This window comes from Oncorhynchus mykiss, chromosome 25 (assembly GCF_013265735.2).
Source record: "Oncorhynchus mykiss isolate Arlee chromosome 25, USDA_OmykA_1.1, whole genome shotgun sequence".
In the NCBI taxonomy this organism is placed as follows: Eukaryota; Metazoa; Chordata; class Actinopteri; order Salmoniformes; family Salmonidae; genus Oncorhynchus; species Oncorhynchus mykiss.
In genome coordinates, this window is record NC_048589.1 from 44,259,764 (window position 1) to 44,286,665 (window position 26,902).

The 26,902-nt window shown below is 53.7% G+C and overlaps 2 protein-coding genes across 5 annotated transcripts in view; one reads left to right on the top strand and one right to left on the bottom strand.

Annotated features, from left to right (window-relative positions):
* Positions 1–26,902, bottom strand: part of numb (NUMB endocytic adaptor protein) — a 109,590-nt gene that overhangs the window by 53,888 nt on the left and 28,800 nt on the right. For 2 of the 4 annotated variants that reach the window (XM_036963113.1, XM_036963111.1), the window contains exons 2-3: positions 20,442–20,577; positions 6,991–7,065 (exon numbers count right to left, since the gene is read on the bottom strand). In XM_036963113.1, the coding sequence (XP_036819008.1) occupies positions 6,991–7,065; positions 20,442–20,567 (201 nt within the window). In that variant the 5' untranslated portion in view covers positions 20,568–20,577. Of the gene's footprint in view, positions 1–6,990; positions 7,066–20,441; positions 20,579–21,322; positions 21,363–26,902 lie in introns of all 4 variants that reach the window. The other 2 variants (XM_036963114.1, XM_036963112.1) reach the window with 2 other exon arrangements.
* Positions 1–26,902, top strand: part of LOC110505940 (probable N-acetyltransferase camello) — a 669,337-nt gene that overhangs the window by 26,635 nt on the left and 615,800 nt on the right. The gene's annotated exons all lie outside the window — the stretch shown is intronic.

Below are 26,902 nucleotides of genomic sequence, written 5' to 3' on the forward strand. Positions count from 1 at the left end.
GATACAGGGGAAGACTGGCTAGAAACACACTAGGGTCAGACCCTGACCGATACAGGGGAAGACTGGCTAGAAACACACTAGGGTCAGACCCTGACCGATACAGGGGAAGACTGGCTAGAAACACACTAGGGTCAGACCCTGACCGATACAGGGAAGACTGGCTAGAAACACACTAGGGTCAGACCCTGACCGATACAGAGGAAGACTGGCTAGAAACACACTAGGGTCAGACCCTGACCGATACAGAGGAAACTGGCTAGAAACACACTAGGGTCAGACCCTGACCGATACAGAGGAAGACTGGCTAGAACACACTAGGGTCAGACCCTGACCGATACAGGGGAAGACTGGCTAGAAACACACTAGGGTCAGACCCTGACCGATACAGAGGAAGACTGGCTAGAAACACACTAGGGTCAGACCCTGACCGATACAGGGGAAGACTGGCTAGAAACACACTAGGGTCAGACCCTGACCGATACAGAGGAAGACTGGCTAGAAAACACTAGGGTCAGACCCTGACCGATACAGGGGAAGACTGGCTAGAAACACACTAGGGTCAGACCCTGACCGATACAGAGGAAGACTGGCTAGAAACACACTAGGGTCAGACCCTGACCGATACAGAGGAAGACTGGCTAGAAACACACTAGGGTCAGACCCTGACCGATACAGAGGAAGACTGGCTAGAAACACACTAGGGTCAGACCCTGACCGATACAGGGGAAGACTGGCTAGAAACACACTAGGGTCAGACCCTGACCGATACAGAGGAAGACTGGCTAGAAACACACTAGGGTCAGACCCTGACCGATACAGGGGAAGACTGGCTAGAAACACTAGGGTCAGACCCTGACCGATACAGAGGAAGACTGGCTAGAAACACACTAGGGTCAGACCCTGACCGATACAGGGGAAGACTGGCTAGAAACACACTAGGGTCAGACCCTGACCGATACAGAGGAAGACTGGCTAGAAACACACTAGGGTCAGACCCTGACCGATACAGGGGAAGACTGGCTAGAAACACACTAGGGTCAGACCCTGACCGATACAGAGGAAGACTGCTAGAAACACACTAGGGTCAGACCCTGACCGATACAGGGGAAGACTGGCTAGAACCACACTAGGGTCAGACCCTGACCGATACAGAGGAAGACTGGCTAGAAACACACTAGGGTCAGACCCTGACCGATACAGGGGAAGACTGGCTAGAAACACACTAGGGTCAGACCCTGACCGATACAGAGGAAGACTGGCTAGAAACACACTAGGGTCAGACCCTGACCGATACAGGGGAAGACTGGCTAGAAACACACTAGGGTCAGACCCTGACCGATACAGAGGAAGACTGGCTAGAAACACACTAGGGTCAGACCCTGACCGATACAGAGGAAGACTGGCTAGAACACACTAGGGTCAGACCCTGACCGATACAGAGGAAGACTGGCTAGAAACACACTAGGGTCAGACCCTGACCGATACAGGGGAAGACTGGCTAGAAACACACTAGGGTCAGACCTGACCGATACAGAGGAAGACTGGCTAGAAACACACTAGGGTCAGACCCTGACCGATACAGAGGAAGACTGGCTAGAAACACACTAGGTCAGACCCTGACCGATACAGAGGAAGACTGGCTAGAAACACACTAGGGTCAGACCCTGACCGATACAGAGGGAGACTGGCTAGAACACACTAGGGTCAGACCCTGACCGATACAGAGGAAGACTGGCTAGAAACACACTAGGGTCAGACCCTGACCGATACAGAGGAAGACTGGCTAGAAACACACTAGGGTCAGACCCTGACCGATACAGGGGAAGACTGGCTAGAAACACACTAGGGTCAGACCCTGACCGATACAGAGGAGACTGGCTAGAAACACACTAGGGTCAGACCCTGACCGATACAGAGGAAGACTGGCTAGAAACACACTAGGGTCAGACCCTGACCGATACAGAGGAAGACTGTCTAGAAACACACTAGGGTCAGACCCTGACCGATACAGGGGAAGACTGGCTAGAAACACACTAGGGTCAGACCCTGACCGATACAGAGGAAGACTGGCTAGAAACACACTAGGGTCAGACCCTGACCGATACAGGGAAGACTGGCTAGAAACACACTAGGGTCAGACCCTGACCGATACAGAGGAAGACTGGCTAGAAACACACTAGGTCAGACCCTGACCGATACAGGGAAGACTGGCTAGAAACACACTAGGGTCAGACCCTGACCGATACAGGGAAGACTGGCTAGAACACACTAGGGTCAGACCCTGACCGATACAGGGGAAGACTGGCTAGAAACACACTAGGGTCAGACCCTGACCGATACAGAGGAAGACTGGCTAGAAACACACTAGGGTCAGACCCTGACCGATACAGAGGAAGACTGGCTAGAAACACACTAGGGTCAGACCCTGACCGATACAGAGGAAGACTGGCTAGAAACACACTAGGGTCAGACCCTGACCGATACAGGGAAGACTGGCTAGAACACACTAGGGTCAGACCCTGACCGATACAGGGGAAGACTGGCTAGAAACACACTAGGGTCAGACCCTGACCGATACAGGGGAAGACTGGCTAGAAACACACTAGGGTCAGACCCTGACCGATACAGGGGAAGACTGGCTAGAAACACACTAGGGTCAGACCCTGACCGATACAGAGGAAGACTGGCTAGAACACACTAGGGTCAGACCCTGACCGATACAGGGGAAGACTGGCTAGAAACACACTAGGGTCAGACCCTGACCGATACAGGGGAAGACTGGCTAGAAACACACTAGGGTCAGACCCTGACCGATACAGGGAAGACTGGCTAGAAACACACTAGGGTCAGACCCTGACCGATACAGAGGAAGACTGGCTAGAAACACACTAGGGTCAGACCCTGACCGATACAGAGGAAGACTGGCTAGAAACACACTAGGGTCAGACCCTGACCGATACAGAGAAGACTGGCTAGAAACACACTAGGGTCAGACCCTGACCGATACAGAGGAAGACTGGCTAGAAACACACTAGGGTCAGACCCTGACCGATACAGGGGAGACTGGCTAGAAACACACTAGGGTCAGACCCTGACCGATACAGAGGAAGACTGGCTAGAAACACACTAGGGTCAGACCCTGACCGATACAGAGGACTGGCTAGAAACACACTAGGGTCAGACCCTGACCGATACAGAGGAAGACTGGCTAGAAACACACTAGGGTCAGACCCTGACCGATACAGAGGAAGACTGGCTAGAAAACACTAGGGTCAGACCCTGACCGATACAGAGGAAGACTGGCTAGAAACACACTAGGGTCAGACCCTGACCGATACAGGGGAAGACTGGCTAGAAACACACTAGGGTCAGACCCTGACCGAATACAGATGGCAAGACTGGCTAGAAACAACACTAGGGTCAGACACTGACCGATACAGAGGAGAGACGGCGAGAAACACACGAGGGTCAGACCCTGACCGATACAGAGGAAGACTGGCTAGAAACAACAAAACTAAAACGGGGGGAGGGTCAGACCCTGACCGATACAGAGGAAGACTGGCTAGAAACACACTAGGTCAGACCCTGACCGATACAGGGGAAGACTGGCTAAACACACTAGGGTCAGAACCATGACCGATACAGAGGAAGACTGCTAGAAACACACTAGGGTCAGACCCTGACCGATACAGGGGAAGACTGGCTAGAAACACACTAGGGTCAGACCCTGACCGATACAGGGGAAGACTGGCTAGAAACACACTAGGGTCAGACCCTGACCGATACAGAGGAAGACTGGCTAGAAACACACTAGGGTCAGACCCTGAGCCGATACAGAGGAAGACTGGCTAGAAACAACAACTAGGGTCAGACCCTGACCGATACAGGGGAAGACTGGCTAGAAACACACTAGGGTCAGACCCTGACCGATACAGAGGGAAAGACTGGCTAGAAACACACTAGGGTCAGACCCTGACCGATACAGGGGAAGACTGGCTAGAAACACACTAGGGTCAGACCCTGAACCGATACAGAGGAAGACTGGCTAGAAACACACTAGGGTCAGACCCTGAGCCGATACAGGGGAAGACTGGCTAGAAACACACTAGGGTCAGACCCTGACCGATACAGAGGAAGACTGGCTAGAAACACACTAGGGTCAGACCCTGACCGATACAGGAGGAAGACTGGCTAGAAACACACTAGGGTCAGACCCTGACCGATACAGAGGAAGACTGGCTAGAAAACACACTAGGGTCAGACCCTGACCGATACAGAGGAAGACTGGCTAGAAACACACTAGGGTCAGACCCTGACCGATACAGAGGAAGACTGGCTAGAAACACACTAGGTCAGACCTGACCGATACAGGGGAAGGACTGGCTAGAAACACACTAGGGTCAGACCCTGACCGATACAGAGGAAGACTGGCTAGAAACACACTAGGGTCAGACCCTGACCGATACAGAGGAAGACTGGCTAGAAACACACTAGGGGTCAAGACCCTGACCGATACAGAGGGAAGACTGGCTAGAAAACACACTAGGGTCAGACCCTGACCGATACAGAGGAAGACTGGCTAGAAACACACTAGGGTCAGACCCTGACCGATACAGGGGAAGACTGGCTAGAAACACACTAGGGTCAGACCATGACCGATACAGAGGAAGACTGGCTAGGAAACACACTAGGGTCAGACCTGACCGATACAGGGGAAGACTGGCTAGAAACACACTAGGTCAGACCTGACCGATACAGAGGAAGACTGGCTAGAAACACACTAGGGTCAGACCCTGACCGATACAGAGGAAGACTGGCTAGAAACACACTATGGTCAGACCCTGAGCGATACAGAGGAAGACTGGCTAGAAACACACTAGGGTCAGACCCTGACCGATAACGGGGAAGACTGGCTAGAAAACACACTAGGTCAGACCCTGAGCGATACAGAGGAAGGCTGGCTAGAAACACACTAGGGTCAGGACCCTGACCGATACAGAGTAAGACTGGCTAGAAACACACTAGGGAATGGAATGATACTAGCCACTTAACGACGCCACAGACGGTGAGAGACTACAAATAGACAAATGGGGAATAGAGAGGAGGAGAGGAGAGGAGGGCTCCCTGTTCTGGAGAGGAGAGGAGGGCTCCCTGTTCTGGTAGAGGAGATGAGGGCTCCCTGTTCTGGAGAGGAGAGGAGGGCTCCCTGTTCTGGAGAGGAGAGGATGGCTCCCTGTTCTGGAGAGGAGAGGATGGCTCCCTGTTCTGGAGAGTAGAGGATGGCTCCCTGTTCTGGAGAGGAGAGGATGGCTCCCTGTTCTGGAGAGGAGAGGAGGGCTCCCTGTTCTGGAGAGGAGAGGAGGGCTCCCTGTTCTGGAGAGGAGGAGGAGGGCTCCCTGTTCTGGAGAGGAGAGGAGGGCTCCCTGTTCTGGAGAGGAGAGGAGGGCTCCCTGTTCTGGAGGAGGAGAGGAGGGCTCCCTGTTCTGGAGAGGAGGGCTCCCTGTTCTGGAGAGCCACAGGCCAACACGTAAAGTATTCTGACCCCTTGACTTATTCACATTTTGTTACGTTACAGCCTTATTCTAAAATGTATGAAATTGTTTTCCTCCCCCCTCAATCTACACACAGCACCCCATAATGACAAAGCAAAAACTGGTTTTTGAAAAATCACATTTACATAAGTATTCAGACCCTTTACTCAGTACTTTGTTGAATAACCTTTTGCAGTGATTACAGCCTCCAGTCTTCTTGGGTATGATGCTACAAGCTTGGCACACCTGTATTTGGGAGTTTCTTCCATTCTTCTCTGCAGATCCTCTCAGATCTGTCAGGTTGGATGGGGAGTGTCACTGCACAGCTATTTTCAGGTCTCTCCAGAGATGTTGGATCTGGTTCAAGCTCGGGCTCTTGCTGGGCCACTCAAGGACATTCAGAGACTTGTCCTGAAGCCACTCCTGTGTTGTCTTGGTTGTGTGTTTAGGGTCATTGTCCTGTTGGAAGGTGAACATTCACCCCAGTCTGAGGTCCTGAGCGTTCTGGAGCAGGTTTTCATCAAGGATCTCTCTGTACTTTGCTCAATTCATCTTTGCCTCGATCCTGACAAGTCTCTCAGGTCCTGCCGCTTAAAAACATCCCCACATCATGATGTCTTTTACTGAGAAGTGGTTTCCGTCTGGCCACTCTACCATAAAGGTCGGATGGTGGAGTGCTGCAGAGATGGTTGTCCTTCGGGAAGGTTCTCCCATCTCCACAGAGGAACTCTGGAGCTCTGTCAGAGTGACCATGGGGTTCTTGGTCACCTCCCTGACCAAGGCCCTTCTCCCAGCTCTGGGAAGAGTCTTGGTGTTACTAAACTTCATCCACTTAAGAATGATGAAGGCCACTGTGTTCTTGGGGACCTTCAATGCTGCCGAAATGTTTTGGTACCCTTCCCCAGATCTGTGCCTCGACACAATCCTGTCTCGGAGCTCTACGGACAATTCCTTTGACCTCACGGCTTGGTTTTGCTCTGACATGAACTGTCAACTTGTGGGACCTTATATAGACAGGTGTGTGCCTTTCCATATCATGTCCAATAAATAGCATTTACCACAGGTGGACTCTAATCAAGTTGTAGAAACATCTCAAGGATGATCAATGGAAACAGGATGCACCTGAGCTCATTTCGAGTCTCATAGCAAAGGGTCTGAATACGTAAGGTATTAAGTAGAAATAAGGTATTTCTGATTTACATATTTTTTTATACATTTGCAGAAATTTCAAAAAACTTGTTTGCTTTGTCATTATGAGGTATTGTGTGTAGTTTGACGAGGAAAAAAATAAATGAAATCCATTTAGAATAATGTTTAATGTAACAAAAAGGTGGAAAAATTCAAGCCTGAATACTTTGAAGGCTCTGTAGCTAAGGGGGCTTATTTAAACATATGGTCCAGTGTGTGTGAGAGAGACAGACAGGAGGACAGACAGGAAGACAGACAGACCTCTACCTACCGTCTTGAGCTGCTTCACTGCATCCTCACAGATGTGCATTCCTCTGGACTCCTCCACCTCTACATGACCCAGGTACTAGAGAGAGACAGATACAGAGAGAGCCAGAGAGAGCCAGAGAGAGAGAGACAGAGAACAGAGACAAGAGAGGAGACACAGAGACAAAGAGAGAGAGAGACAGAGAGAGACAGACAAAGAGAGAGAGACACAGAGACAAAGAGAGAGAGAGACAGAGACAAAGAGAGACACAGAGACAAAGAGAGAGAGAGACAGAGTGAGACAGAGACAAAGAGAGAGACAGAGACAAAGAGAGAGAGAGATAGAGTGAGACAGAGACAAAGAGAGAGACACAGAGACAAAGAGAGAGAGAGACAGAGAGACAGAGACAAAGAGAGAGACACAGAGACAAAGAGAGAGAGAGACAGAGAGAGACAGACAGAGAGAGAGACACAGAGACAAAGAGAGAGAGACAGACAGAGAGACAGAGACAGAGAGACAGACAGAGAGAGAGACAGAGAGAGACAGACAGAGAGACAGAGGGAGAGACAGAGAGAGACAGACAGAGAGACAGACAGAGACAGAGAGACAGACAGAGACAGAGAGACAGACAGAGAGAGACAGAGACAAAGAGTTAGTGACACCGGTAGCAGAAACTGTGCCAGCATGTTGCGAGTGGTAACGTCCTCTTCCTGCTTCTCCCTCCCAGGGGGCCCCAAAAGGTCCCCGTGCCAACGGTCCTTCCTGCTTCTCCCTCCCAGGGGGGCCCCAAAAGGTCCCCGTGCCAACGGGTCCTTCCTGCTTCTCCCTCCCAGGGGGCCCCAAAAGGTCCCCGTGCCAACGGGTCCTTCCTGCTCCTCCCTACCAGGGGGCCCAAAAGGTCCCCGTGCCAACGGGTCCTTCCTGCTCCTCCCTACCAGGGGGCCCAAAAGGTCCCCCCTCATGGACTCTGTAACGGTGCCCCCCCCTCATGGACTCTCTAACGGTACCCCCCCCCCCCTCATGGACTCTGTAACGGTACCCCCCCCCCTCATGGACTCTGTAACGGTAACCCCCCCCCCCCCTCATGGACTCTGTAACGTGCCCCCCCCCCTCATGGACTCTCTAACGGTACCCCCCCTCATGGACTCTCTAACGGTACCCCCTCCCCCTCATGGACTCTGTAACGGTACCCCCCCCCCCCCCCATGGAATCTGTAACGGTACCGCCCCCTCATGGACTATAAACGGTACCCCCCCGTCATGGACTCTGTAAAGGTACCCCCCCCCCCCCCCTCATGGACTCTGTAACCCCTGCCTTGTAAGGGTGTGTGCTATGGTCACTGTTACTAACTACCTATACGTTTAGTATAACTAGAAGAGATGAGGTGTAAAATGTGTCAGCTCAGGGCTCCAGCTATGTGGTTTGCAAATACCCAGAAACCTCTTCTACACTGCTGCTATTCTGTTTATTATCTATGCATAGTCACTTTAATAACTCCCCAACGGGTCCTTCCTGCTCCTCCCTACCAGGGGGCCCAAAAGGTCCCCGTGCCAACGGGTCCTTCCTGCTCCTCCCTCCCAGGGGGCCCCAAAAGGTCCCCGTGCCAACGAAGCCTTCCTGCTCCTCCCTCCCAGGGGGCCCCAAAAGGTCCCCGTGCTCCTGTGAATGACTGGATGACGGTGTCTCAAATGAAAACATACTTTTGTCGAGGGCCCATAGGAGTAGGGTGCCATTTGGGATGCACAATAGGACTGGCTTCTGTAAATTATATTAATAGACAGTAGATTTAGGGATTAGGGTGCCATTTGGGATGCACATTAGGATAAGTTATATTAATTGACAGTAGACTTGTGAGATGTACTGTTTATACCCTATACCGGGGTATTTTGAAAAACCGACAGTGTGATTTTCAATACCGCTAAAACATTTATTTGGGGGGGGGGGGGGGGGGGGGGGGGGGGGGGGGGGGGGGGGGGGGGGGGGGGTGGGGTTGGGGGTAACCCCTGCCTTGTAAGGGTGTGTGCTATGGTCACTGTTACTAACTACCTATACGTTTAGTATAACTAGAAGAGATGAGGTGTAAAATGTGTCAGCTCAGGGCTCCAGCTATGTGGTTTGCAAATACCCAGAAACCTCTTCTACACTGCTGCTATTCTGTTTATTATCTATGCATAGTCACTTTAATAACTCCCCCTACAGGTACATATTACAACCGGTGGCCCCCCCTCACATGGACTCTGTAACGGTACACCCCCCCTCATGGACTCTGTAACGGTACCCCCCCCCCCCTCATGGACTCTGTAACAGTACCGCCCCCTCATGGACTCTGTAACGGTACCCCTCCCCCTCATGGACTCTGTAACGGTACCCCCCCCCCTCATGGACTCTGTAACGGTACCCCCTCCCTCATGGACTCTGTAACGGTACCCCCCCCCCATGGACTCTAACGGTCCCCCCCTCATGGACTCTGTAACGGTACCGCCCCCTCATGGACTCTGTAACGGTACCCCCCCCCCCCCCTCATGGACTCTGTAACGGTACCCCCCCCCCCCCCTCATGGACTCTGTAACGGTACCCCCCCCCCTCATGGACTCTGTAACGGTACCCCCCCCCCCCCCCCCCCTCATGGACTCTGTAACGGTACCCCCCCCCCCCCTCATGGACTCTGTAACGGTACCCCCCCCCCCCCCTCATGGACTCTAACGGTACCCCCCCCCCCTCATGGACTCTGTAACGGTACCCCCCCCCCCCCCCCTCATGGACTCTGTAACGGTACCCCCCCCCCCCTCATGGACTCTGTAACGGTACCCCCTCCCTCATGGACTCTGTAACGGTACCCCCCCCCTCATGGACTCTGTAACGGTACCCCCCCCTCATGGACTCTGTAACGGTACCCCCCCCCCCCCCCCCCCTCATGGACTCTGTAACGGTACCCGCCCCTCATGGACTCTGTAACGGTACCCCTCCCCCTCATGGACTCTGTAACGGTACCCCCGCCCCCTCATGGACTATAACGGTACCCCCCCCGTCATGGACTCTGTACCGGTACACCCCCCCCCCCCCCCTCATGGACTCTGTACCGGTAACCCCCCCCCCCCCCTCATGGAATCTGTAACGGTACCGCCCCCTCATGGACTCTGTAACGGTACCCCCCCCCTCATGGACTCTGTAACGGTGCCCCCCCCCTCATGGACTCTGTAACGGTACCACCCCCCCCCCTCATGGACTCTGTAACGGTACCCCCCCCCCTCATGGACTCTGTAACGGTGCCCCCCCCTCATGGACTCTCTAACGGTACCCCCCCCCCCCTCATGGACTCTGTAACGGTACCCCCCCCCCCTCATGGACTCTGTAACGGTAACCCCCCCCCCCCCTCATGGACTCTGTAACGGTGCCCCCCCCCCTCATGGACTCTCTAACGGTACCCCCCCTCATGGACTCTCTAACGGTACCCCCTCCCCCTCATGGACTCTGTAACGGTACCCCCCCCCCCCCCCATGGAATCTGTAACGGTACCGCCCCCTCATGGACTATAACGGTACCCCCCCGTCATGGACTCTGTAAAGGTACCCCCCCCCCCCCCCCCTCATGGACTCTGTAACGGTACCCCCCCCCCCCCCCCTCATGGACTGTTACGGTACCCCCCCCCCCCCTCATGGAATCTGTAACGGTACCCGCCCCCTCATGGACTCTAACGGTACCCCCCCCCCCCTCATGGACTCTGTTACGGTACCCCCCCCCCCTCATGGAATCTGTAACGGTACCGCCCCCTCATGGAATCTGTAACGGTACCCCCCCTCATGGACTCTGTAACAGTACCCCCCCCCCCCTCATGACTCTCTAAACGGTACCCCCCCCTCATGGACTCTGTAACGGTACCCCCCCTCATGGACTCTGTAACGGTACCCCCTCCTCCTGGACTCTGTAACGGTACCCCCTCCTCCTGGACTCTGTAACGGTACCGCCCCCTCATGGACTACAACGGTACCCCCCCTCATGGACTCTGTAACAGTACCCCCCCCCCCCCTCATGGACTCTGTAACGGTAACCCCCCCCCCCCCTCACGGACTCTGTAACGGTAACCCCCCCCCCTCATGGACTCTGTAACGGTGCCCCCCCCCCTCATGGACTCTGTAACGGTACCCCCCCTCATGGACTCTCTAACGGTACCCCCTCCCCCTCATGGACTCTGTAACGGTACCCCCCCCCCCCTCATGGAATCTGTAACGGTACCAGCCACCTCATGGACTATAACGGTACCCCCCCGTCATGGACTCTGTAACGGTACCCCCCCCCCCCCCCTCATGGACTCTGTAACGGTACCCCCCCCCCCCCTCATGGACTCTGTAACGGTACCCCCCCCCCCCCCCTCATGGAATCTGTAACGGTACCCGCCCCCTCATGGACTATAACGGTACCCCCCCGTCATGGACTCTGTAACGGTACCCCCCCCCCCCCTCATGGACTCTGTAACGGTACCCCCCCCCCTCATGGAATCTGTAACGGTACCGCCCCCTCATGGACTCTAACGGTACCCCCCCCCCCCCCTCATGGACTCTGTTACGGTACCCCCCCCCCCTCATGGAATCTGTAACGGTACCGCCCTCTCATGGACTCTAACGGTACCGCCCCCTCATGGACTATAACGGTACCCCCCCTCATGGACTCTGTAACAGTACCCCCCCCCCCCCTCATGGACTCTCTAACGGTACCCCCCCCCCTCATGGACTCTGTAACGGTACCCCCCCTCATGGACTCTGTAACGGTACCCCCCCCTCATGGACTCTGTAACGGTACCCCCCTCCTCCTGGACTCTGTAGCGGTACCCCCTCCTCCTGGACTCTGTAACGGTACCCCCTCCTCCTGGACTCTGTAACGGTACCCCCTCCTCCTGGACTCTGTAACGGTACCGCCCCCTCATGGACTATAACAATACCCCCCCTCATGGACTCTGTAACAGTACCCCCCCCCCCTCATGGACTCTCTAACGGTACCCCCCCCCTCATGGACTCTGTAACGGTACCCCCCCTCATGGACTCTGTAACGGTACCCCCCCCTCATGGACTCTGTAACGGTACCCCCTCCTCCTGGACTCTGTAGCGGTACCCCCTCCTCCTGGACTCTGTAACGGTACCCCCTCCTCCTGGACTCTGTAACGGTACCCCCTCCTCCTGGACTCTGTAACGGTACCGCCCCCTCATGGACTATAACAATACCCCCCCTCATGGACTCTGTAACAGTACCCCCCCCCCGTCATGGACTCTGTAACGGTACCCCCCCCCCCCCTCATGGACTCTGTAACGGTAACCCCCCCCTCATGGACTCTGTAACGGTACCCCCCCCCTCATGGACTCTGTAACGGTACCCCCCCCTCATTGACTCTGTAACGGTACCCCCCCCCCCTCATGGACTCTGTAACGGTACCCCCTCCCTCATGGACTCTGTAACGGTACCCCCCCCCTCATGGACTCTGTAACGGTACCCCCCCCTCATGGACTCTGTAACGGTACCCCCCCCCCCCCCTCATGGACTCTGTAACGGTACCCGCCCCCTCATGGACTCTGTAACGGTACCCCTCCCCCCCATGGACTCTGTAACGGTACCCCCCCCCCTCATGGACTCTGTAACGGTACCCCCCCCCCCCCTTATGGACTCTGTAACGGTACCCCCCCCCCCTCATGGACTCTGTAACGGTACCCCCCCCCCCTCATGGACTCTGTAACGGTACCCCCCCCCCCCCTTGCGGACTCTGTACCGGTACCCCCCCCCCCCCCCTCGCGGACTCTGTAACGGTACCCCCCCCCCCCCCGTCATGGACTCTGTAACGGTACCCCCCCCCCCCTCGAGGAATCTGTAACGGTACCGCCCCCTCGTGGACTCTGTAACGGTACCCCCCCCCCCCCCCTCATGGACTCTGTAACGGTGCCCCCCCCCCCCTCATGGACTCTGTAACGGTACCCCCCCCCCCCCCCCCTCATGGACTCTAACGGTACCCCCCGCCCCCTCATGGACTCTGTAACGGTACCCCCCCCCCCCCCCCCCCTCATGGAATCTGTAACGGTACCGCCCCCTCATGGACTCTAACGGTACCCCCCCCCCTCCTGGACTCTGTAACGGTACCCCCTCCTCCTGGACTCTGTAACGGTACCCCCCCTCATGGACTCTGTAACGGTACCCCCCCCTCATGGACTCTGTAACGGTACCCCCTCTTCCTGGACTCTGTAACGGTACCCCCTCCTCCTGGACTCTGTAACGGTACCCCCTCCTCCTGGACTCTGTAACGGTACCCCCCCCTCCTGGACTCTGTAACGGTACCGCCCCCTCCTGGACTCTGTAACGGTACCCCCCCCCCTCACATGGACTCTGTAACGGTACCCCCCCCCCCCCTCTCACATGGACTCTGTAACGGTACCCCCCCCCCCTCCTGGACTCTGTAACGGTACCCCCCCCCCTCATGGACTCTGTAACGGTACCCCCCCCCCCCCCCTCATGGACTCTGTAACGGTACCCCCCCCCCCCTCATGGACTCTGTAACGGTACCCCCCCCCCCCCCTCATGGACTCTGTTACGGTACCCCCCCCCCCTCATGGAATCTGTAACGGTACCCGCCCCCTCATGGACTCTAACGGTACCGCCCCCTCATGGACTATAACGGTACCCCCCCTCATGGACTCTGTAACAGTACCCCCCCCCCCCCTCATGGACTCTCTAACGGTACCCCCCCCCTCATGGACTCTGTAACGGTACCCCCCCTCATGGACTCTGTAACGGTACCCCCCCCTCATGGACTCTGTAACGGTACCCCCTCTTCCTGGACTCTGTAACGGTACCCCCCTCCTCCTGGACTCTGTAACGGTACCCCCTCCTCCTGGACTCTGTAACGGTACCGCCCCCTCATGGACTCTAACGGTACCGCCCCCTCATGGACTATAACGGTACCCCCCCTCATGGACTCTGTAACAGTACCCCCCCCCCGTCATGGACTCTGTAACGGTACCCCCCCCCCCCCCCTCATGGACTCTGTAACGGTACCCCCCCCTCATGGACTCTGTAACGGTACCCCCTCCCTCATGGACTCTGTAACGGTACCCCCCCCTCATTGACTCTGTAACGGTACCCCCCCCTCATGGACTCTGTAACGGTACCGCCCCCTCATGGACTCTGTAACAGTACCCCTCCCCCTCATGGACTCTGTAACAGTACCCCTCCCCCTCATGGACTCTGTAACGGTACCCCCCCCCCCCCTCATGGACTCTGTAACGGTACCCCCCCCCCCCTCATGGACTCTGTAACGGTACCCCCCCCCCCTCATGGACTATAACGGTACCCCCCCCTCGCGGACTCTGTACCGGTACCCCCCCCCCCCCCCCCCTCGCGGACTCTGTAACGGTACCCCCCCCCCCCCCCCCGTCATGGACTCTGTAACGTTACCCCCCCCCCCCCTCATGGAATCTGTAACGGTACCGCCCCCTCGTGGACTCTGTAACGGTACCCCCCCCCCCTCATGGACTCTGTAACGGTACCCCCCCCCCCCCCCCTCATGGACTCTGTAACGGTACCCTCCCCCTCATGGACTCTGTAACGGTACCCCCCCCCTCATGGACTCTGTAACGGTACCCCCCCCTCATGGACTCTGTAACGGTACCCCCCCCCCCCCTCATGGACTCTGTAACGGTACCCCCCCCCCCCTCATGGACTCTGTAACGGTACCCCCCCGTCATGGACTCTGTAACGGTACCCCCCCCCCCTCGCGGACTCTGTACCGGTACCCCCCCCCCCCCCTCGCGGACTCTGTAACGGTACCCCCCCCCCGTCATGGACTCTGTAACGGCATCCCCCCCCCCCTCATGGAATCTGTAACGGTACCGCCCCCTCATGGACTCTGTAACGGTACCCCCCCCCCCTCATGGACTCTGTAACGGTACCCCCCCCCCTCATGGACTCTGTAACGGTACCCCCCGTCATGGACTCTGTAACGGTACCCCCCCCCCCCTCATGGACTCTCTAACGGTACCCCCCCCCCCCATGGACTCTTTAACGGTACCCCCCCCCCCCCCCATGGACTCGGTAACGGTACCCCCCCCCCCCCTCATGGACTCTGTAACGGTACCCCCCCCCCTCATGGACTCTGTAACGGTGCCCCCCCCCCCTCATGGACTCTCTAACAGTACCCCCCCTCATGGACTCTGTAACGGTACCCCCCCCCCCCCTCATGGACTCTGTAACGGTACCCCCCCCCCCTCATGGAATCTGTAACGGTACCGCCCCCTCATGGACTATAACGGTACCCCCCCGTCATGGACTCTGTAACGGTAACCCCCCCCCCCCCCCCCTCATGGACTCTGTAACGGTACCCCCCCCCCCCCCCCCTCATGGACTCTGTAACGGTACCCCCCCACTCTCACATGGACTCTGTACCGGTACCCCCCCCCCTCTCACATCGGTACCCCCCCCCCCTCTCACATGGACTCTGTACCGGTACCCCCCCCCCCCTCTCACATGGACTCTGTAACGGTACGCCCCCCCCTCATGGACTCTGTACCGGTACCCCCCCCCTCATGGACTCTAACGGTACCCCCCCCCCCCCTCCTGGACTCTGTAACGGTACCCCCCCCCTCTCACATGGACTCTGTACCGGTACCCCCCCCCCCTCTCACATGGACTCTGTAACGGTACGCCCCCCCCTCATGGACTCTGTACCGGTACCCCCCCCCTCCTGGACTCTGTAACGGTAACCCCCCCCCCTCCTGGACTCTGTAACGGTAACCCCCCCCCCCCCCCCCCCCCCTCCCTCCTGGACTCTGTAACGGTACCCCCCCCTCTCACATGGACTCTGTAACGGTACCCCCCCCCCCCCCTCTCACATGGACTCTGTAACGGTACCCCCCCCCTCTCACATGGACTCTGTAACGGTACCCCCCCCCCCCCCCTCTCACATGGACTCTGTAACGGTACCCCCCCCCCCCCCTCTCACATGGACTCTGTAACGGTACCCCCCCCCCCCTCTCACATGGACTCTGTAACGGTACCCCCCCCCCTCTCACATGGACTCTGTAACGGTAACCCCCCCCCCCCTCCTGGACTCTGTAACGGTACCCCCCCCCCTCATGGACTCTGTAACGGTACCCCCCCCCCCCCCCCCCCTCATGGACTCTGTAACGGTACCCCCTCCCTCTCACATGGACTCTGTAACGGTACCCCCCCCCCTCATGGACTCTGTACCGGTACCCCCCCCCCTCATGGACTCTGTAACGGTACCCGCCCCCCTCATGGACTCTGTAACGGTACCCCCCCCCTCATGGACTCTGTAACGGTACCCCCCCCCCTCTCACATGGACTCTGTACCGGTACCCCCCCCCCCCTCTCACATGGACTCTGTACCGGTACCCCCCCCCCCCTCTCACATGGACTCTGTAACGGTACCCCCCCCCCTCATGGACTCTGTACCGGTACCCCCCCTCTCATGGACTCTGTACCGGTACCCCCCCCCTCATGGACTCTGTACCGGTACCCCCCCCCCTCATGGACTCTGTACCGGTACCCCCCCCCCCCTCATGGACTCTGTACCGGTACCCCCCCCCTCATGGACTCTGTACCGGTACCCCCCCCCTCATGGACTCTGTACCGGTACCCCCCCCCCTCATGGACTCTGTACCGGTACCCCCCCCCCCTCATGGACTCTGTACCGGTACCCCCCCTCTCATGGACTCTGTACCGGTACCCCCCCCCCCTCTCACATGGACTCTGTAACGGTACCCCCCCCCCTCATGGACTCTGTACCGGTACCCCCCCTCTCATGGACTCTGTACCGGTACCCCCCCCCCTCATGGACTCTGTACCGGTACCCCCCCCCTCATGGACTCTGTACCGGTACCCCCCCCCTCATGGACTCTGTACCGGTACCCCCCCCCTCATGGACTCTGTACCGGTACCCCCCCCCCTCATGGACTCTGTACCGGTACCCCCCCCCCCCTCATGGACTCTGTACCGGTACCCCCCCCCCCTCATGGACTCTGTACCGGTACCCCCCCCCTCATGGACTCTGTACCGGTACCCCCCCCCTCATGGACTCTGTACCGGTACCCCCCCTCTCATGGACTCTGTACCGGTACCCCCCCCCTCATGGACTCTGTACCGGTACCCCCCCCCTCATGGACTCTGTACCGGTACCCCCCCCCTCATGGACTCTGTACCGGTACCCCCCCCCCTCATGGACTCTGTACCGGTACCCCCCCCCCTCATGGACTCTGTACCGGTACCCCCCCCCTCATGGACTCTGTACCGGTACCCCCCCCCCTCATGGACTCTGTACCGGTACCCCCCCCCCTCATGGACTCTGTAACGGTACCTGCTGCCTGCTGTAATTGTTTGTTACTTTTTAACTTTCTATTTGTTTCTTAACTTCTTAAAGCACTGTTGGTTAAGGGCTTGTAAGTAATCATTTCACGGTAAGGTCAAAACCTGTTGTATTTGGCACGTGTGACTATTAACAGCCCCCCCCCCCCCCGTGTGCGTTTGTGTGTGTTTCACAGTGGTCACGCCTGGAGGGTTTCCTCTTGTTGGCTATATCGAAAAAATGTATGAAAAAAAAAAAATCCTGTTTGGTCTTAATTTAAAGTCAGGGTTAGGCAGAAGGTTACCGGTGTGGTCAGGGTTAGGCAGAAGGTTACCGGTGTGGTCAGGGTTAGGCAGAAGGTTACCAGTGTGGTCAGGGTTAGGCAGAAGGTTACCAGTGTGGTCAGGGTTAGGCAGAAGGTTACCAGTGTGGTCAGGGTTAGGCAGAAGGTTACCAGTGTGGTCAGGGTTAGGCAGAAGGTTACCAGTGTGGTCAGGGTTAGGCAGAAGGTTACCAGTGTGGTCAGGGTTAGGCAGAAGGTTACCAGTGTGGTCAGGGTTAGGCAGAAGGTTACCAGTGTGGTCAGGGTTAGGCAGAAGGTTACCAGTGTGGTCAGGGTTAGGCAGAAGGTTACCAGTGTGGTCAGGGTTAGGCAGAAGGTTACCAGTGTGGTCAGGGTTAGGCAGAAGGTTACCAGTGTGGTCAGGGTTAGGCAGAAGGTTACCAGTGTGGTCAGGGTTAGGCAGAAGGTTACCAGTGTGGTCAGGGTTAGGCAGAAGGTTACCAGTGTGGTCAGGGTTAGGCAGAAGGTTACCAGTGTGGTCAGGGTTAGGCAGAAGGTTACCAGTGTGGTCAGGGTTAGGCAGAAGGTTACCGGTGTGGTCAGGGTTAGGCAGAAGGTTACCGGTGTGGTCAGGGTTAGGCAGAAGGTTACCGGTGTGGTCAGGGTTAGGCAGAAGGTTACCGGTGTGGTCAGGGTTAGGCAGAAGGTTACCAGTGTGGTCAGGGTTAGGCAGAAGGTTACCAGTGTGGTCAGGGTTAGGCAGAAGGTTACCAGTGTGGTCAGGGTTAGGCAGAAGGTTACCAGTGTGGTCAGGGTTAGGCAGAAGGTTACCAGTGTGGTCAGGGTTAGGCAGAAGGTTACCAGTGTGGTCAGGGTTAGGCAGAAGGTTACCAGTGTGGTCAGGGTTAGGCAGAAGGTTACCAGTGTGGTCAGGGTTAGGCAGAAGGTTACCAGTGTGGTCAGGGTTAGGCAGAAGGTTACCAGTGTGGTCAGGGTTAGGCAGAAGGTTACCAGTGTGGTCAGGGTTAGGCAGAAGGTTACCAGTGTGGTCAGGGTTAGGCAGAAGGTTACCAGTGTGGTCAGGGTTAGGCAGAAGGTTACCAGTGTGGTCAGGGTTAGGCAGAAGGTTACCGGTGTGGTCAGGGTTAGGCAGAAGGTTACCGGTGTGGTCAGGGTTAGGCAGAAGGTTACCGGTGTGGTCAGGGTTAGGCAGAAGGTTACCAGTGTGGTCAGGGTTAGGCAGAAGGTTACCAGTGTGGTCAGGGTTAGGCAGAAGGTTACCAGTGTGGTCAGGGTTAGGCAGAAGGTTACCAGTGTGGTCAGGGTTAGGCAGAAGGTTACCAGTGTGGTCAGGGTTAGGCAGAAGGTTACCAGTGTGGTCAGGGTTAGGCAGAAGGTTACAGACACAAATCGGTGCTCCTGTCACCTTCTACCAAACCCCGTTTTGGTCAGTCAGTTGAGGAGGTGTTCTACCTCCCTGTACTATGTAGGAGTAAAGAGGGGTTGGTCCCATCAGTTGAGGTGTTCTACCTCCCTGTACTATGTAGGAGTAAAGAGGAAGGGTTGGTCCGTCAGTTGAGGAGGTGTTCTACCTCCCTGTACTATGTAGGAGTAAAGAGGAAGGGTTGGTCTATCAGTTGAGGAGGTGTTCTACCTCCCTGTACTATGTAGAGGAGGTGTCTACCTCCCTGTACTATGTAGAGGAGGTGTTCTACCTCCCTGTACTATGTAGGAGTAAAGAGGAAGAGTTGGTCTGTCTACAGTCGACTACCATCCTGTTAAACACACACACACACACACTCCAGTCCAGTTAAACACACACACTCCAGTCCAGTTAAACACACACACACACACACACTCCAGTCCAGTTAAACACACACACACACTCCAGTCCAGTTAAACACGCACACACACTCCAGTCCAGTTAAACACACACACCATTGAGTTATATGATCTATTGTTAAATACTTCAGGCTGATTTGGACATGAATTGTGAAAATGCTAATATAAGATACCAATGACAGGCATTGGATTTGTGCCACAAATAATAAAAAGTTACCAATTGAAACAGTGGACAATAAAACCAATGCATGGATTTCTGTCATACCTTGTCCATTGACTGCTGACAGGGTAATGAAACTAATGTAATTTGTGTGAAGTATCCCATTAACACCCGGAACAGCACCATCTAGTGGTCAGAACCTGTTAATATCAGCATGTTTTATTTATTTATTTTATTTATTTATCCGTTATTTTACCAGGTAAGTTGACTGAGAACACGTTCTCATTTGCAGCAACGACCTGGGGAATAGTTACAGGGGAGAGGAGGGGGATGAATGAGCCAATTGTAAACTGGGGATTATTAGGTGACCGTGATGGTTTGAGGGTCAGATTGGGAATTTAGGCTAGGACGTAAACCTAAACAACTCCAATGACTCATTTCTCCGAACAGGACAACAAAAACAACCAAATTCACTGAGAAAACATAACATAGGATGAAGAAACAATACTGCAAGCCGCAGCTCCATACTACTTATCAGACACAGAACTGATACTATAGTTGTTGCGGTGGTATTGGCATGAATGGGGTGTGGGGCATAGCCGTGGAGGTGCTGTTCAATAAAATACCTTAAAATATATATTTTTTTAAACAACAACAACAACAAGATCATTTCTGTAAGTCAGACAACAGCAGACCAGGCATGGTTCCAAAAATCTGATTAATAACAGACCTGAGTGTTGACAGGTCTTTCTCAGGAAGGTGTGCGGGTGTTAGCTACAGATTGTTAGAGCAGAGGCGCTGCTGACTGCTACTCTGTGTGTGTGTGTTGTGTGTGTTGGATGTGTCTGTGTCACCTTGACTGCGAAGCTACACTTTCCCCTGCGGACCGCCCCCTCGTCCGTCTGCCACTGGTGCGGTCGGCTGGACTCAGGAACGTACACGTCTTTCTTCCGCCGGAAACTCTGCCGTAGCTTGTTCATCCTGGACCTCCTGAGAGAGAGAGATGGAGGGGGGGAAAGAGGGAGCGAGAAGGGAGAGGGGGAAAGAGGGCACGAGAAGGGAGAGGGGGAAAGAGGGCACGAGAAGGGAGAGGGGGAAAGAGGGCACGAGAAGGGAGAGGGGGAAAGAGGGCACGAGAAGGGAGAGGGGGAAAGAGGGCACGAGAAGAGAGAGGGGGAAAGAGGGCACGAGAAGGGAGAGGGGGAAAGAGGGCATGAGAAGAGAGAGGGGGAAAAGGGCACGAGAAGAGAGAGGGGGAAAGAGGGCACGAGAAGAGAGAGGGGGAAAGAGGGCACGAGAAGGGAGAGGGGGAAAGAGGGCACGAGAAGGGAGAGGGGGAAAGAGGCACGAGAAGAGAGGGGGAAAGAGGGAGCGAGAGGGGAGAGGGGGAAAGAGGGAGCGAGAAGGGAGAGGGGGAAAGAGGGCACGAGAAGGGAGAGGGGGAAAGAGGGAGCGAGAAGGGAGAGGGGGAAAGAGGGAGCGAGAAGGGAGAGCGGGAAAAGGGCACGAGAAGGGACAAGAGCGAGAGAAGAGAGAGAGCGAGAGAGCAGTGTATGAGAGGATGCCACTAGATAAAAGACAGGAAGAATTACACTAACAGCTCTAACCAAACAACCCTGTGGGCGTGTTCTACGGTGGGGAAGGAAGTCAGTCAAGTTGCAGAGAACCAGTGTTTCCGCGGTAGTCATCATCGCCGTGACGCCCCAAAACATACGAAACACGAACAAATATTTACCCTGGAGGCTTTGAAGACGCTGGAACAGTCCACGTTTCCTCTGCAAACAAAACCAGTAATGATTTAGCCACTTGGCTTTTGTTGTGTGTTCTATACAAGATACATATTCCTCTTTGTGGCACATTTAAGTTATGAGAAATAGAGAGGGATGCCAGAATCAAATATAGGCTGCAAAAAATAGATTATATTTATTTAGTATAGTGTTACCAGAGGAACCGGTTTACAATCTATATATGTTCTGTTATAATCTCTAGGACTGGCCACCCCTCATAGCCTGGTTCCTCTCTACCTAGCACAGCCAGAAGAGGACTGGTCACCCCTCATAGCCTGGTTCCTCTCTACCCAGCACAGCCAGAAGAGGACTGGCCACCCCTCATAGCCTGGTTCCTCTCTACCCAGAAGAGGACTGGTCACCCCTCATAGCCTGGTTCCTCTCTACCCAGCACAGCCAGAAGAGGACTGGCCACCCCTCATAGCCTGGTTCCTCTCTACCCAGCACAGCCAGAAGAGGACTGGCCACCCCTCATAGCCTGGTTCCTCTCTACCCAGAAGAGGACTGGCCACCCCTCATAGCCTGGTTCCTCTCTAGGTTTCTTCCTAGGTTTTGGCCTTTCTAGGGAGTTTTTTCCTAGCCAACGTGCTTCTACACCTGCATTGCTTGCTGTTTGGGGTTTTAGGCTGGGTTTCTGTACAGCACTTTGAGATATCAGCTGATGTAAGAAGGGCTATATAAATAAATTTGATATGGCCCGAGTTTGGTATAATGAACGAAACCCTGAATTAATGTAATAGTTAACTGATAATTGAATTATCAAAAACAAATAGTATTTTTATAATACCTGCTTCCACTTTGTGGAGGCTGTGCGTAAGGCTTGGGCGGTGTACCGTGTGTATACAGAAAGGAAGTGGATAGTTTACATACACCTTTGCCAAATCCATTTAAACTCAGTTTTTCCACAATTCCTGACATTTAATCCTAGTAAAAAAAAATAATATCCTGTTTTAGGTCAGTTAGGATCACCACTTTCTTTTAAGAAATGTGACATTTCAGAATAATAGTATAGAATGATTTATTTCAACTTTTATTTCTTTCATCACATTCCCAGTGGGTCAGAAGTTTACATACAGTCGAATTAGTATTCGGTAGCATTGCCTTTAAATTGTTTAACTTGGGCCAAGCGTTTTGTGTAACCTTCCACAATAAGTTGGGTGAATTTTGGTTGGCCCATTCCTCCTGACAGAGCTGGTGTAACTGAGTCAGGTTTGTAGGCCTCCTTGCTCGCACACGCGTTTTCAGTTCTGCCCACAAATTTTCCGGTTTCCTCCAGCATCTTCCCAAGGTCCTTTGCTGTTGTTCTGGGATTGTTTTGCACTTTTCGCACCAAAGTACGTTCATCTCTAGGAGACAGAACGCGTCTCCTTCCTGAGCGGTATGACGGCTGCGTGGTCCCATGGTGTTTATACTTGCGTACTATTGTTTGTACAGATGAATGTGGTACCTTCAGGCATTTGGAAATTGCTCCCAAGGATGAACCAGACTTGTGGAGGTCTACAATGTTTTGTTCTGAGGTCTTGGCTGATTTCTTTTGATTTTCACATTATGAAGATTACTGTAGTTCCCCAGAACTGTTCAGCCAGTCACGTGTTTGTTTGTAAATATCTGTCAGGGGAGCCCATAGAGTTGTGTATCTGTCGGGGGAGCCCATAGAGTTGTGTATCTGTCGGGGGAGCCCATAGAGTTGTGTATCTGTCGGGGGAGCCCATAGAGTTGTGTATCTGTCGGGGGAGCCCATAGAGTTGTGTATCTGTCGGGGGAGCCCATAGAGTTGTGTATCTGTCGGGGGAGCCCATAGAGTTGTGTATCTGTCGGGGGAGCCCATAGAGTTGTGTATCTGTCGGGGGAGCCCATAGAGTTGTGTATCTGTCGGGGGAGCCCATAGAGTTGTGTATCTGTCGGGGGAGCCCATAGAGTTGTGTATCTGTCGGGGGAGCCCATAGAGTTGTGTATCTGTCGGGGGAGCCCATAGAGTTGTGTATCTGTCGGGGGAGCCCATAGAGTTGTGTATCTGTCGGGGGAGCCCATAGAGTTGTGTATCTGTCGGGGGAGCCCATAGAGTTGTGTATCTGTCGGGGGAGCCCATAGAGTTGTGTATCTATAGGGGGAGCCCATAGAGTTGTGTATCTATAGGGGGAGCCCATAGAGTTGTGTATCTATAGGGGGAGCCCATAGAGTTGTGTATCTATAGGGGGAGCCCATAGAGTTGTGTATCTATAGGGGGAGCCCATAGAGTTGTGTATCTATAGGGGGAGCCCATAGAGTTGTGTATCTATAGGGGGAGCCCATAGAGTTGTGTATCTATAGGGGGAGCCCATAGAGTTGTGTATCTATAGGGGGAGCCCATAGAGTTGTGTATCTATAGGGGGAGCCCATAGAGTTGTGTATCTATAGGGGGAGCCCATAGAGTTGTGTATCTATAGGGGGAGCCCATAGAGTTGTGTATCTATAGGGGGAGCCCATAGAGTTGTGTATCTATAGGGGGAGCCCATAGAGTCGTGTATCTATAGGGGGAGCCCATAGAGTCGTGTATCTATAGGGGGAGCCCATAGAGTCGTGTATCTATAGGGGGAGCCCATAGAGTCGTGTATCTATTGGAGAGCCCATAGAGTCGTGTATCTGTTGGAGAGCCCATAGAGTCGTGTATCTGTTGGAGAGCCCATAGAGTCGTGTATCTGTTGGAGAGCCCATAGAGTTGTGTATCTATTGGAGAGCCCATAGAGTTGTGTATCTATAGGGGGAGCCCATAGAGTTGTGTATCTATAGGGGGAGCCCATAGAGTTGTGTATCTATTGGAGGAGCCCATAGAGTTGTGTATCTATTGGAGGAGCCCATAGAGTTGTGTATCTATTGGGAGAGCCCATAGAGTTGTGTATCTGTTGGAGAGCCCATAGAGTTGTGTATCTATTCGGAGAACCCATAGAGTTGTGTATCTGTTGGAGAGCCCATAGAGTTGTGTATCTGTTGGAGAGCCCATAGAGTTGTGTATCTGTTGGAGAGCCCATAGAGTTGTGTATCTATTCGGAGAACCCATAGAGTTGTGTATCTGTTGGAGAGTCCATAGAGTTGTGTATCTGTTGGAGAACCCATAGAGTTGTGTATCTGTTGGAGAGCCCATAGAGTTGTGTATCTGTTGGAGAGCCCATAGAGTTGTGTATCTATTCGGAGAACCCATAGAGTTGTGTATCTGTTGGAGAGTCCATAGAGTTGTGTATCTGTTGGAGAGTCCATAGAGTTGTGTATCTGTTGGAGAGCCCATAGAGTTGTGTATCTGTTGGAGAGCCCATAGAGTTGTGTATCTGTTGGAGAGCCCATAGAGTTGTGTATCTGTTGGAGAGCCCATAGAGTTGTGTATCTGTTGGAGAGCCCATAGAGTTGTGTATCTGTTGGAGAGCCCATAGAGTTGTGTATCTATTGGAGAGCCCATAGAGTTGTGTATCTATTGGAGGAGCCCATAGAGTTGTGTATCTATTGGAGGAGCCCATAGAGTTGTGTATCTATTGGAGGAGCCCATAGAGTTGTGTATCTATTGGGAGAGCCCATAGAGTTGTGTATCTATTGGGAGAGCCCATAGAGTTGTGTATCTATTGGGGGAGCCCATAGAGTTGTGTATCTATTGGGAGAGCCCATAGAGTTGTGTATCTATTGGGAGAGCCCATAGAGTTGTGTATCTATTGGGGGAGCCCATAGAGTTGTGTATCTATTGGGGGAGCCCATAGAGTTGTGTATCTATTGGGGGAGCCCATAGAGTTGTGTATCTATTGGGAGAGCCCATAGAGTTGTGTATCTATTGGGAGAGCCCATAGAGTTGTGTATCTATTGGGAGAACCCATAGAGTTGTGTATCTATTGGGAGAACCCATAGAGTTGTGTATCTATTGGGGAGCCCATAGAGTTGTGTATCTATTGGGGAGCCCATAGAGTTGTGTATCTATTGGAGGAGCCCATAGAGTTGTGTATCTATTGGAGGAGCCCATAGAGTTGTGTATCTATTGGAGGAGCCCATAGAGTTGTGTATCTATTGGAGGAGCCCATAGAGTTGTGTATCTATCGGGGGAGCCCATAGAGTTGTGTATCTGTTGGAGGAGCCCATAGAGTTGTGTATCTATAGGAGAACCCATAGAGTTGTGTATCTATAGGAGAACCCATAGAGTTGTGTATCTATAGGGGGAGCCCATAGAGTTGTGTATCTATAGGAGAGTCTCTGTTGTGCAGCACATGAGGTGATGAAGTTACTCTTGGATGTAATTCACTACTCAATGTTTGCCATCAGATATCTGATGTCTTTCTGTCAGTAGGTCAGAGAGCTCTGGATGAGTTCTGTTCACCTGCCATGTTTTCCCTGTGCTTCCTGTTAGCGTTTTTTAATTAACCTTCATTTAACCTTCATTTAACCTTCATTTAACCTTATTTACAACGAATGCTTCCTGTTAGCGTTTTTTATTGAACCTTCATTGAACCTTCATTTAACCTTCATTTAACCTTCATTTAACCTTCATTTAACCTTCATTTACAACGAATGCTTCCTGTTAGCGTTTTTCTCCTACCGTTCTTCTAAAGTATGAATTTCGCCATTAGTTAAAAACCTGGCTGAAATCGAGGCAAACGTGATCACTTACAGACCCTCTTAACAGGGTTTCTGAAAGCAGATAATGTCAGGTTCTGCACTAGAGGGCAATGGCTATTTTTCATCAGCCTGGGTTTAAGTCGCGGCTCGTGTTTAGGAAACTGGACGTTCAGTTTTTTTTGTTGATTTTTTTGTTTGTTGTTGTATGTGAATAAATGAATGTATGTACAGAGCTTTTGGAAAGTTTTCAGACTTTTGCCACACATTTTGTTACGTTAAAGCCTTTTAAAAATGTTGATTAAACCCCTCAATCTACACACACACACACACACACACACACACAACACCCCATAATGACTAAGCAAAAATATGTTTTTAGACATTTTTGCAAATTTGAAAAACATTCAGCCAAGGAATTGGCTCCTCTTTGCCATCTAAACAATGAGACCGCCCAGCTCATTCAAGGATCACGACTTATCAAATACAACAGGAAGTCTTCTTAGTGATGGACAAATGCAAAAATATATAGTGACCATGCACTGCCAACGGTGGGATCTTATACAGACAGGTGTGTGCCTTTGCAAATCATGTCCAATCAATTTAATTTACCACAGGTGGACTCCAATCAAGTTGTAGAAACATCTCAAGGATGATCAGTGGAAACAGGATGCACCGGAGTTCAATTTCAGCAGGTAGCCTAGTGGTTAGAGCATTGGGATCGCCCTGCCCTCTCTCCCGCTCGGTCCCTCGCTTCCCTCTCCCTCGCTCCTTTCCGCCCGCTCCCCCCTCCCTCGTGCTCCCTCTCCACACTTGTTTATTTAGGTCATATCATGTCTCAGCTCACTGCAGAGCTTATGCAGGCGCCTGTCACTGCAGAAAAAGACATGAAGAGGGGAGGAAAAGTAAACACAGCTTCTCTGCCACAACAAACCATGACCTCTGAACCCTGGACATCTTGT